This window comes from Macaca thibetana, chromosome 5 (genome assembly GCF_024542745.1).
Source record: "Macaca thibetana thibetana isolate TM-01 chromosome 5, ASM2454274v1, whole genome shotgun sequence".
In the NCBI taxonomy this organism is placed as follows: Eukaryota; Metazoa; Chordata; class Mammalia; order Primates; family Cercopithecidae; genus Macaca; species Macaca thibetana.
The window spans coordinates 64,223,580-64,237,528 of NC_065582.1; the positions used below are offsets into that span (position 1 = coordinate 64,223,580).

A 13,949-nucleotide genomic window follows, 5' to 3' on the forward strand; every position below is an offset into this window, starting at 1 on the left:
AAATATGAATAAACAAAGCTAATAGGTGTCAGAGGTCAATTCACCCACAGGAAAGAAACAGAATTGTAGAATCTGACTAGAACAAGGTTAACAGCCTATTTCAACCCTTGTCTTAAACTTCCACAGGCTTCACAGGATAAAAATTTCCATTATCTTCATATATATATGTGTGTATATATATATCTATATATATATATAGAGAGAGAGAGAGAGAGCTTTTAGGACTTTCATTACAACATAAATATACATATATACATTATATTGTGTGTATATATATTTACTCAAACATTATAACATATATATATTCAAGTATCTATATATACACACATACAATTTATTTTTAATTTTGCATATATGTGTGTTTCTATTAATGTCTACATATATAATTACTTTCAATTACTTTTTAAGAAAATTTTCTGCATTTCCTGTGAAAAAGTTCATCAGTAAATATTGAATCCCTATTCTTTTGGGGACATGATTATTATTGAGAAATGCAGTTATGAAAACACCTGAATGAAAATAAATACCAACAAGCAGAGATATAGAAGTTAATTCTAGAGAAGCATAAAAAATCTTTCATATCTAAGATCAAAATACATTAAAAATACTGACATTTTACATGGCCTAACATTTCTACACAAATCAACAGGAATGGGAGCAATTAAATCAAGTATCTGAACATCCTTAGTCCATCATGTATGCTTCTTCCTTGAGTAAACAGCTAAATTGCAGAGGCAAAAAGGAACATGATCCCAAAATTTTATAGCCTTGCTGTAAACAGCAGAACAGCCTCTTTTATAAATGCAAAAAGTTTGGTAGATGAATGGGTAAGGGAAGTAATAAATTTTAAACTAATTAAAAGTATAACAAAAGAAAAATTTGCTTTTATGTTCAAATACATAATGACAAATATATTAAGTAACAACATCAAAAATAAACTGAAGATAATTATTGTTGATGAAACTAAAATATAACAATTTTTACATAAAATATTGTCATATTGTAGAAGAAGTAGCTCTCATCTCAGGAACTGAAAATTAATTGCTGCAATTACAGGTCATGGAATCTGTCTACATTTACTTTACTGTAAAGAAAATAACTTTTGGTTTCTGACATGTCTAAAAAGTGAATTTGGCCATACACACCACATCTAGAAAATACATGCAGACATAGCAAAACTCAAACTTCTCCCTGAATATTTGAAATATACTGAAAAATACTAAGCTTAAACCATTTTAATCTATTTTTGTGACAAATATCTGAATGATGAGACAGTAAACACATTATTTTAACATTATTATTTTTACATTGTTTTGAATTCTAAACTTTATCCATAAGTGTTTCAATTTAAATTTAGTGGGCTTTAATGGCCCAACAGATCTTTAAACTTCAAACAGCCCATTGTGAACCATTTGTGTTCAATGTTCTCCAAGTCATTTAGTTACATGATTCTTCCTGGCAGTTTTATTGCATACGTGTGGTTTTATGGTTTTGTCATATATACATACACACACACACTATATATAGACATGTACATATCTATATACAGTATTTCAGTCTCATGAATAATTTAGTTCTAAGAAGCACAGCACATAAAATATATATTATAAATATATTAAAAATATATAAATACTAAAATATATTTTAAAAGTATAGGTGTATAGTTTCATGCTATAAAATGTGTACATTTACTCACAATCTATAAATGCCATCTTCTAATTTCTATAAAGAACTAATATTTGTCAACTTTTCACACAGCTGCAACACAAAGAAGTATTTTGAATAACATCCATCTTTATAAAGCAGTTTCAACAAGGTCATCAGATCACTGGAATATATGAATCTCAGTGGCGTGTATTGTACACCAATATTATATAGCTACATTTATTCAGCAAAAATTCCAATTGTATTATTAGCAAAACATTTTTATATGACTTCCCAATATTTAAAGTATAAAGAATTTATAGGATAATAAAATAACCATCAAAGCCAGAATATTTCCATGATGCTCCAATTTAAATAGTTTTCCTCAATGTAATACCATATGCATAGTAGTCTTGATGCTAACAGAGGTATTACCTTTCTTGTGAAAACAGTAAAAGATCTGATTTATTTTTATGAAATCATCATGTAAGCTAAATTTTAAACTCTGAGAGAATCCATAGAAAGATAACAGTTTGTGACATTTATTTTCATATAAAATGTCTTCATCTAAAAAGATGACAGTATTGCCTCATTGGAACCTTCTGATCAGAGATTGAGATTTATTTGTTAATTTTTTATTTTAAAAAATGTCTGACTAATATTGTCTGTGAAATACTTGACATTTTTTGTGTAACTGAGCTGGAAAATTTTACAAACAAGCTTACCCTTGTACAGCCTTATCACTGTCCTTGAAATTCAGAAAGAATAGGAATTGTGTCGTATATTTTAGGTCAAGGTGCAGGAAATTACACTGATAAAATTATTCAAACTAAAACAATGAATAAATATTGCTTGAAACTTTTACTCAATGCAATTAAAGGAAAAATATCACAAAAACTGACTTAGAGTCAATAGTCAATGGATTTCTGTGCTTACACGTGCATGGAATATTCCAGCAGGTTTTTGACAAGCAAAGTTCTTTTCTTTTTCTTTTTAAATTTTTGGTATCTTCCCAGTTTCTCTATATTTTAAGTTATGATGGTAAATAAAACTTATTCCAGGAAACCATACAATTCTATGAAACAATGGATTGTCTCTAATACATAACTAATAAATCCAAAGAAACATGGTGGAAAATTCTTCACTATAGAAAAGTTGAGCACAGTCACAGGACAAACAACTTAAGAATATATAATAGGCTTTGAAAATATTCTTATCTACTGAATAGGTAAACTAACTACTAACAGAGAAGTCAATCTCCAAAATAGAGATTAACCTCAATTATATATAGATGTCTAATTGGAGCCAATTCACAGACCTGGCATGAGGTACATGAAACAGAGTGTGCAGTGTTTTTAGGCCAGGACTGGGTACACGCAAAACACTTCACAGATGTCGGTTCTTGAGATTATTATCAACATCGTTAACATTAAAGTACTGTTACTAGCAATAGTAGTAGTAATAGTATTAGTACTAGCATTACAGCTGCATCTATTTTAGGTATATCTTTGTGTCCAATTTTAACTGCACTTGAACTAGAGGAGGAAACTTCAAAATGGTCTTACTCAATGAATTCTAAAGAAAATGTTTCCCATTTTACTTACTGAAACATATATAAAATACTGTGCTTTTTGCTTCTCATATCGTTCCAAGTGCTATTTATAGACACTATGAAAAGGAAATTAAGTATAGAATAGAATGTTAAAATAGAATAGTATTTTGAGACTTCACAAATCATCCAAGTCAAAAGAATAAGGAAATTCTAAATTGAGATAGATATGCCTGTCACTAGAGAACTATTTCCTCTTCAAAGTACTGTCCTTTGTTTTATATATTGACAAGACAATTTAGTTGCATCCAATGTAAGGGAAAACACAGTACTAATTTTCCACACAATTCAGTTAAAGATTGCTAATCCATACAATGTTTTCTCTAATGCTGTATTACATAATGTGTGTACTTACAAAACAGGTGTTAGAAGAAAGGCCAAAGGAGTCAGCTATTAAAATAAAGTTTGCCAATTGCTTTTGCAATAAACACAAATCAAACATATGTAAAGTAAAAATTTAATGCAAAATTTTAACTTGATCATTTAGCATAAATTAAACAGATCTGAGACTTTCTGTGTTAAAATGAAACCTGGTTAAAATATTATTAGCTGGGCTGGGTGCGGTGGCTTACGCCTGTAATTCCAGTACTTTGCGAGGCTGAGGGAGGTGGGTCACCTGAGGTCAGGAGTTCGAGATCAGCCTGACCAAACTGGAGAAACCCCGTCTCTACTAAAACTACAAACTTAGCCAGGCATGGTGGTGCATGCCTGTAATCCTAGCTACTCAGGAGGCTGAGGCAGGAGAATCACTTGAACCTGGAAGGTGGAGGTTGCAGTGAGCTGAGATTGCATCATTGCACTCCAGCCTGGGCAACAAGAGTGAAACTCCATCTCAAAAAAAAAAAAAAAAAAAAAAAAAATTGTTAGTCAAAAATATGAAACTTAGATTTTTCATTCATAAGAATTTTTATTTAAGTCTTTGGTTTCATTTTTCAAGTTAAAATAATATATGTAAACTTAAATATTTTTATTTATCTAACAAAAATCTTCAAAAAAAGTGGCCTTATGACTTCTACATTACTAAATTGAAACACTACCCTACATTTAGGGGGAAAAATAAGATAAAGTTTATAAAACAATAAAAGGTATGTTTTCTGTTACAAATAATAATTTAACTGATAAAGTACTTAATTTTTAAAATCCTCTATAGTTCAGTTATAATTCTATTCCTCAACTTTGGAACTATATTCACAAAACACATTTTTGTGACGGCTCAACACAATAAATAAATGTAATATAAATCTGATGACAGTTTATAGATATTTTTAAAATTATATTAAATAAAATACATACCATCATCTGCATCAGTAACATTAAACACAAGAACAGTAGATCCTACAGGTAGATTCTCCATTAAAGATGTGCTGTATGAATTCAAGCTGAAAATAGGTGGATTATCATTTACATCTAGAATATTGAAATAAACTCTGATGGCAGTAAATTGTCCCCCACCATCTTCTGCTCGAACAGTGAGGATATAATATTGCTGTACTTCATAATCTAATACTCGAGTCAAATTAAAGACCCCAGTAATGGGATTCAGGAAAAAGATGCCATCTTCATCATCTTCATTCACAATATATGTAATTTCTCCATTCACACCAGAGTCATCATCCGTGGCTAAAATGGCTGCTACCAAAGAACCTATCAAAAGAATAATAGTATAAAATCAAGGAAGCAAGAAGTATTACTAAGAGAACATATAGAAAGAGACCAAAAAATATATTTGTACGGTAAAATATCTTAACTAGAGAACTGCTATGAAAATACAGTGACCATTACATTCTGAAGATTTATATTTTACCATTTCCCTATTTGAATAAAGTATGTGATATATCAGATATCCCATGGATCTCAGGTTTCAGCATAAATTTCCTGAGGAATTATTAATACATCTGACGTTACATTTCCATCTAGCAGTACCTATCCATAAATATACTGATGAATTCAATAAATATTTAAGGTAGCATATTGCTAGTGCCAGGAACTGAGGATTCCAAAAAATATATAGACTTATGCCCTGATGCTACCACTCTAGAACTCATGTGGTCATTGCAATAACTAAGGCAAGAAATAAGTGTGATGGGATTTCCATAAAGGACACGCACAAAGGTATCTCGGGGAGTGAAGAAAAAAACTGCAGGTAGGAGGAATCCCCTAGAGATGTTTAATTCCTTTGCCAAATGGAGTTTCAAAAAGGTATGGCTTATCATGAATAATCATTCCAAATGTAATTCAGAATAAAATTTTAATTTTACATAAAAATTTCCAACAATGAGAATGAAGCATACACACACACACCAGAAACATGGATATTGAGTACTCAGAAGAAAAAAATCACAATATAATGTGTTCAAAGAAGCAAGATTATAATTAAAGATTCAGTTTCTCATCACACTTAATGGGCATTTGCTAATACCCAAGCCCTGTGTTAGCAAACTCAATGTACTTTCTAAATTATCCTTTACCTTAACCATAACAGGAATTACTGTTTCCATTTACAGGATAAATAACTGAAATTAAGAGAAATGAATTAACTTGCCTTTGATCACACAACTAGTGAGTGTTAGAATCAATATTCACAGTTTTTCATGTATCTTTTTTGCTGTTCTTTTTATACATAGCAGCAAAATCACATTAGACATTTTTAAAGCAGAAAGAGCACCAAAACAGTGGTTGACAAAAAATTAATAATCCATGTCACAAATACTTTCAGACATATTTGGCTAACCTCATCCATCCTAAAAAATCTAGCCATTTGCTTGGAAATTTTACCAAAGATGATTAATGAAAAGATCCAAAAATCCAGCACATATATTTTTATAACTATTAGTATACAGTAAAAACTAATCACTGACTAAGATCAGCCAAAACATAATATGCAATTTTGGTTAAAGGTGATCCTTGCAAAATACACTTAAGAGACCCATCACCTACCAGGGATTGTGTCCTCTGGAATGTCAAAAGAGTACACGGGTCTGGAAAACTTGGGTGTATGGTCATTCACATCACTGACAGTGATATTAATTCTCATGTCCGAGGACTGAAGACCATCATCGGCACGAACTAGCAATGAATATTTGGAACGGCGTTCCCTGTCCAACCTCCTGGTTGCTATCAGATCTCCGGATTCTGGGTCAATGCGAAAACTATCATCAGCTCCACTAATGATAGTGTATGTGACGAGAGCATTTGCACCCTAAAAAAAGAAACCAAGCATCTGAGCTATTGGAAGTAAAAAAGCATTGCTCCTTATATTTTCTTTTGAACACCTATTTGACAAAGTAAGGCTTTTTGTCTTTAAGTTGATATGATATTATAAGACAGGTAATGAGAGACAGGTAATGAGAGATAAACTCAACTAAGGTGGTAAAAACTTTGTATGCCCCAAATTACAAACCATTGCTGAAAGAAATCAATACAGATAAAAACAAATGGAAAGACATCCCAAGTTCACGCATTGGAAGACTTAAATTGTTAAAATGTCCATGTTATCTATGTAATTTACAAATTCAATGCAAATTATATCAAAATTCTAATGGCATTTTTAATAGAAATAGGTAAAGCAATTTGAAAATTCATATGAAACCACAAAAGAACCTAAATAGCCAAAACAATCTTGAGAAAGATAAACACAGTTAGAGGTATCGTGCTTCCTGATTTTAAAATATACTACAAAGTTACAGTAATGAATAAAGTATGGTGCTGGCATAAAGACACACATATAGACAAATGGAACAGAATAGAAAGCCTACAAATATATCCATGCATGATAGTCAATTGATATTCCATAAGGGTGCCAAGGATATATAATGGGGAAAGGATAGTCACTTCAATAAGTGGTGTTAGGAAAACTGGATATCCATATGCAAAAGAATGAAAATATACATTATACACAAATATCAATTCAAAATGGATTAAAGACTTAAAACTAAGGCCTGAAACTATAGAACTCCTAGGAGAAGACTGGGCAATTATATCATGTATGTGATCCCCAAAACAAGCAACATAAGCAAAAGTAGACAAGTGAAAGTATATCAAACTAAAGTTTCTCTACAGTAAACAGTCAAGAAAATGAAAAGGCAGTCTATGGGATGTGAGAAAATATTTGCAAACTGTATATCTGATAAAAGATTAATTTTCAAAATATATAAATAAGTCCTACAACACAATAGCTATAAGTTTGGTAATCCAATCAAAAAATGGCTAAGGTCTTATATAGGTGTTTCTTTATAAAGAATACATAAAAATTGCCAATGAGTACATAAAAAAATACTCAATGTCACTAATCATCAGGGAAATGCAAATCAAAATCACAAAGAGAAATCACCTCACACCTGTTGGAACTGCTATCATAACAAATAAACAAGTGTTGGTGAAGATGTGGAGAAATTGGAACCCTTTTACACTATTGGTGGGAATGCAAAATGATGTAGCTGTTGTGGAAAACAGTATGGAGGTCCTCAAAAAAATAACAAATAGAATCACTGTATGATCCAGCAATCCTTTTTTCACAATGGTCATGATTCGGAAACAAACTAAATAGCCATTAACAAATGAATGGATTTAAAAAGGTGATATAGGTTTAGCATCCCTAATAAAAAAAATCCAAAATCCAAAAGCCCAAAATCCAAACATTTCCAAGTGCCAATATGATGTTCAAAGGAAATGTCTGTTGGAACATTTCAGATTTTTGACATTTCAGATTAGGGATGCTAAGTCAGCATGTATAATGCAACTTCCAAAATAAAAAAAAAAAAAAAAGGAATTTGAGACACTTCTGGTCCCAAGTATTTCAGATAAGAAATACTCAACCTGTATATACATAAAAGGGAATATTATTAGGCTCAAAAAAGAAGGAAATCCTGCCATATGTGACTGCATGGATGAGCCTTAAGGATATTACACTAGATAGTCACAGAAGGACAAATACTGCATGATATATATTTATGTATATGAAGTATCTAAAATAGTCAAACACATAGAAGCAAGGAGTAGAATGGTGGTTTCCCAGGGCAGACAGCAGGAAGAAATCACGAGTTTATAAGCCATGGATATACATCTTCACTTATGCAAGAGGAATAATGTCTAGATCTACTGTACAACATTGTGCCTATAGTTAACAATACTGTATTGTACATTTAGAAATCTTTTAAAAGCACAGATCTCACATTAATGTTCTTATCACAGTAAAATAAAAATAAAAGCATATCAAATGAATATAATATTTTGCAGTCTTTCACTATTCATGTGCCTGGCTTACTCACTGCTGAACAGTGTGTTAGAGTGGACAATTTTAATGTAGAACAAAAAAGAAAGTCAAGTTAAAATGTTAGAGTATAGGTATATTTTTGAGAACACCAAATGTAACACAACTTTGCCTCAATTCTACAGCCAAGGAACCCCGATATTGTTTTAATTAGAAGCAGTCTTTTAAGGATATTGATACTGCAGTATGGACTAGTGTAGGGAGAGGCCAGAGAAGGCAGTGTGTGAATACAGTCTGGGCCCAAGAGATTGAGGCTTCACTTCCCCCAAGTTGGTGAAACTGTTCTGTAAAATGAAAGTCCCTGTTCTGTAAAATGAAAACAGGGGTGACTTCCTATGTACTCTCAGGTCTTTGAGCTGTGACCCTCAAAATTCTGAACTAGAGATGGCAGAGAGAAAAATAGAATATTCATAGTGTTTGCTAGATGCTAAATACCACTTTGAGCACATCAATTCCAGGGCACTAATCAATTTAATTGTTAAAGGCAAACTAACAAGGTAAGCACTATTAGAATGCCCATTTTAAAAGAAATTAAGGGATTGGAATCCTGGCCATCTCGCTCCAGAACTTACTCTGAATCACGATGAACTCAGCATAATACATGGGACAAATTAGTAAAATTTGACAGATTATTGAAAATAGAAATAATACTAATAGCTCTCTCATTTGCTCAACATTTCCATATATGTTCTCACTTTTTTAACAACCCCATATGCAAAGTAAAAGCAAAAAAGAAAAAAAAAGTCTTTTAAAATTTCAAGTTACTTTGGGAATTAAGAGAGTACTCTTACTGAGGACATTTCAAGAATAGGACCTGCTTTGATGCAGGATAAATATGAAGTTAAATTTTATTTGCAGTGTACTTAGGGATTAAAGGATAGCTTCATAGAAATGGTTAGCTGGCAATTAGAGATTTTAGAATGAGGTTTAAGAAAAATATCTGAAAGTCATTTTATGTGGGTGTCAGTTGAACCCACAAGAGTTGTTCAGAAATTAAATTAGAAGAGATAGAGATAGGAACACCCTTATTAGGACTGAATAAGGATGGTGAAAGAATGGGAAGAAATAAGAGAAGCAAGGATCAGCAGAGGAAGAAGGAAGAGAGATATTTCTTAATTCTGTATATTACAATCAAAATACTGAGTTAAATTATACCCTGTGCTGATTGAGATAGGATGCTCTGGGGCCATACATTTGGGGTTGAAACTGTGCTCCATTTATTAGTCATGTGGCATTGGACCACATACTTAACCTCTCCAAGCCCATGTTTCCTCATCTGTACACTGGGATGATAATATTGCCTGCCAAAAAGGATTGTTTTAGAGGTTAATTTAGTTAATATATATTTTAAAAACCTAGAACCAACCTTGACAAATAGTAAGCACAGGATAAGGATAGTTGTTATTTTATTCTTATTCTTACTATTTTGTTATAAGAGAAACATGATGCCTTAAATGTATTTGATGATTTAGACTTCTGCAAATGAATAACTGGAATCAAAATATAACTAGAGTTGCTATATATCCATGGGAAACTATGGTATTGGATTTCCTATTATATGTTATTATTGACCTTGACACTGAGGTATAAGTGCTGGAATTGTTGACTTCAAAAATGACTCTTGAATTTAATATACTTACCTAAAACAAATATGCCATTTATTATAATTAACCTCTAAGAATGTATTTATTAAAATATTAAGACTCAGAGCTCTCAGGGAGGATATTAGGAAGAAGGTAAATTTGGAGCGTATAGGCATGTAAAGCTGACACACTGGGGGATTATGGCATCCACAGTTTCCATACATCTTTTTTCCATCATAGCTTACATACATTTTTTCCTTCATGATCAAACATATAAGGAGATGATTTCTTTTTTCCTTTTTTTTTTTTTTTTGATCTCACTCTATCGCCCAGACTGGAGGGCAGTGGCGCAATCTTGATTCACTGCAAGCGCCGCCTCCTTGGTTCACGCCATTCAAGGAGATGATATCTAACAGTCTAAAGCAAAAATATTCCCTCTATATTTAGTGTTAGTTTGTACTGCATTCTTCCGGCCAGTCTTAACATTTAGTAAAATGAATGTCTCAAAGCACATTTAAATTTAATAATGGACAGCTGAGTCTAAGACATTACCCACATTTACCTTGTATATTCAGGTGTACATTGAATACCTAACATATTTATTGTAATTTTCTGGTTTAACAAAAACATTCCATAAGAATGTGAGACTTCTAATCTGACCACACTCTGTACTATTTATTCTGTTTCACGAGGAATTCCATTATTTTAGTAAAGTGGGTGAGGTATGGAAGTAGCTACATTCACTTCTGACCCATGAAAATAGTAAGTATTTGGAAATTAAGGTAAAGCAAAGAAACAAAAACCTATTTAATGCTATTACAAAACTGGTTTGATATTTAGACATTCCCTGTCTACAAAAGGGCTGTAATAAATAATAATATTCTTAAAATTGTAATAATTTTTCTGAAAAGAGGTAAACACACCAGACTGTGTTGATAAAAAAACAATCTTTTTCATATTCAAAATCAGCTGATGTGGTGAATTCATAATACTAGTGAATGTCTGAAAATGTCTGGCCAAGAGTAATGATTTAATTAGGTCTTTTGAAAAGTCTATTTACTTAATATTCAAAATATGCCATATCAGCAACAAAACAAGAAACAAATATCATGTTCCAGCTGCAGTACAGTGGAAATAATGCTGATTAAAAATATTCTGCTCTCCTGACGAACCACAGACACAAAAGCACATGGAAGGAATTCTAAAAGTAAACAGCCATAAATTTCAAATACATATTACAACCTTAAATATTATTTTCAAAAACATATATGGTACTACGGAGCAAAGTTTGATTTTCCTGGCCCATTACTAGCATAATTCTGTTCGTAAAAGAGAACAAGAGACAAACAGAGTCGTGTGCTTCTGAAACATGTAAATCTTGATCCAACACGTTTCAAATGGTATCTAAATTAAGTTCAACATGTAAATGTTGTTTCATAAAATTGTAATTCCTTTACCCAGGCTTTATTCTACAGTGCCCTACAAGAGTTCCTATAGCATACTAACACTTAATATGTTAGGTAAAGTAATTAATGAAAAGTATGTAAATAATTTTTAAAAGACTACACAATTGGCTGATGACCTACATAATCTTGAGTCTTACTCAAACTGGATGAAGAAAGAAAACAGAGCCAGGATTTGAAAAGAGAGAAAATATTTTAAATATTTTCTCCAAATTCTGCTAAGAGGTAAGGAGCTGAGAACAAAGTAGAAAATAGAACAAAGGTTTATCTAAAAGCATTAATATTTATTATAAGCAACTAAAAGCAACAATAAAAAGTAAACGGCTCAAAATTCTAAATGACATACGCAGCCATTCTACTTAACATGGAACCAAAGACGTGTAAATTCCTCATGTCAAGAGTTATAGTCAGTCAGTAGTTATTAAAACATTATTAAATTGTTTAAAGGAAAATGCATTTAAGAAGGAACACAGCTTTGTGAGCTTTTTCTTTAAAAAACAACAGTTGTAGTTTTACTAAAATGCCCCCCTTTCCTTTCATGTTGTAGGTGCACCTAGTTACTCCCTTCCATACTTTCTGCCTTTCTACACTCACACACAAACAAATCAGGTTACAAGAATGTGGTAATTTTTATGCCTTCAGGCACAGTCACACCTCATACATATTGTCAGCATCCCTCTCTACCCTTGAATTGCTAACAGCCTCTCCTCCATTTCTCTTGTTTATTCCAACGTTATAGCCTTACACTTTTCTGGCCCTAATTCCCCACTCTGTCTCATCTCAAAAGTACTTCTTATATATCCTAGCTATCATCACCTTACATTCTGTATTTTTCTTAACTAGGATGTCTAAGTGATAACACCTGCATGGTTACTTACATTTTTTTTTCAAACTTAAAAAGCAAAGCTAAGTAGAAATAAAATAAAAATTCACAAAAACAAGTGTTGGTCTAAATACCTAGAGATATAAGGACCTTCCTAGGCTTCCTCTAGTCTCATCATAAATGTAAACATAGCTTAAAAGATGAACTTGAAGGCAATGCAAGTGTGTGCACACATAAACAAACACACACACGGAAGTCAGATGGAGAAAAATAAGAATGCTGGCAGTATTGCATTTATACTAATAACTTACTTGAAATGTTCTTAAAGAGAAAATATTGGGAGGGAAATAAAATTATAACAGTATCAAGAGAATAGTATTAAAAGGGTTGAATGTTGGAATCTCTGAAATAACAATTTCTTAAGAGAGGAGTATGATGATTAAAACAACTAAATTTCCAAATACAATTTTACCTGTTATTCCTGTAACTCCTATTGAATAATCCCACTCTAATTAAAATATTCCATGGAGTAAATAGCCATCCCATTTGAATATCTATTATAATTAACATGATTATTACTTTATTATTGTAAAGTTATTAGAATAAATCACTTCAAATAAATGAGTTTTATTTGCTCTGTTCCTGGAGAGAGTATAACCAACAAAATAGCCATTACAATTTCAATTATTTGATGTCAATTGTCTTCTGCCAATTGCATGAGTTTTTTTGTTATTGCTGCTATTTTCAAATGAGAGTTAATGAAATTTTATGAATTGAAAAATCAAAATGTATATTATCAATGATAAACTTTAAGAGAATGAAATATTTACTGAATTATGGCTAATGATATCACATATCTATGAATAATAGAAATATTAAGTCAGACAACTCTTTCAAAGCTAGCTAAATCTGAAATAAGTGTGAACTTCACATTGTAAAATTGAGTAGAATGTACTAAACATAAAACATCATACCTTTTCTAATAGCAAATTGCAATTACCTAAATGTCTATGCTTTATTTTGTTCATCTGTAATAGTTGGATTTTGGCAAACTTTATAAATGACTAAGTCGTTACATTTCTGTATTGGCAGTTAAAATTATTCTATTATTTATTTATTTACATTTTTAAGGTCACAGAAATACATTTATAAAGTGCTTATTTGTATGCCAAGAATCAAGTTTCTGATATTTCTGAGTTTAGATGAGAAGAAGAAAATTAAACTCTCTGTTCTGTGTTGGGCTTGGCTTAAGGGGAAAGAGGTAAGGAGATACTGGTGTCTGGAAAGTTATTCCTCTTTCCTAAACTCCAGAACATTAATTAAACTCCTTACTCAGTAAGAAGAAAATAAGCTATGGAGTATTTTCATAAGAAAAAATATAAATCACACATTATATGTTTCCATGCCATTTGAAACATAATTACATAGCTGAACTTAATATATAAATATAGAAAATAGTAATCTAAACTTTAAAATTCTGTAATTGTACGTCATTTGCTTTTAACAATTACAAATAAAATAAAAATCAAACCTTAGCTGCTATAAGATAGCAAAGGGG

The 13,949-nt window shown here is 31.5% G+C and overlaps 1 protein-coding gene across 2 annotated transcripts in view; it reads right to left on the minus strand.

Moving 5' to 3' along the window:
• The window catches only part of FAT4 (FAT atypical cadherin 4), a 187,427-nt gene that overhangs the window by 83,479 nt on the left and 89,999 nt on the right, over positions 1-13,949 (minus strand). For both annotated transcript variants that reach the window (XM_050792369.1, XM_050792368.1), the window contains exons 4-5: positions 6,191-6,452; positions 4,547-4,897 (exon numbers count right to left, since the gene is read on the minus strand). In XM_050792369.1, the coding sequence (XP_050648326.1) occupies positions 4,547-4,897; positions 6,191-6,452 (613 nt within the window). The remainder of the gene's footprint in view (positions 1-4,546; positions 4,898-6,190; positions 6,453-13,949) is intronic.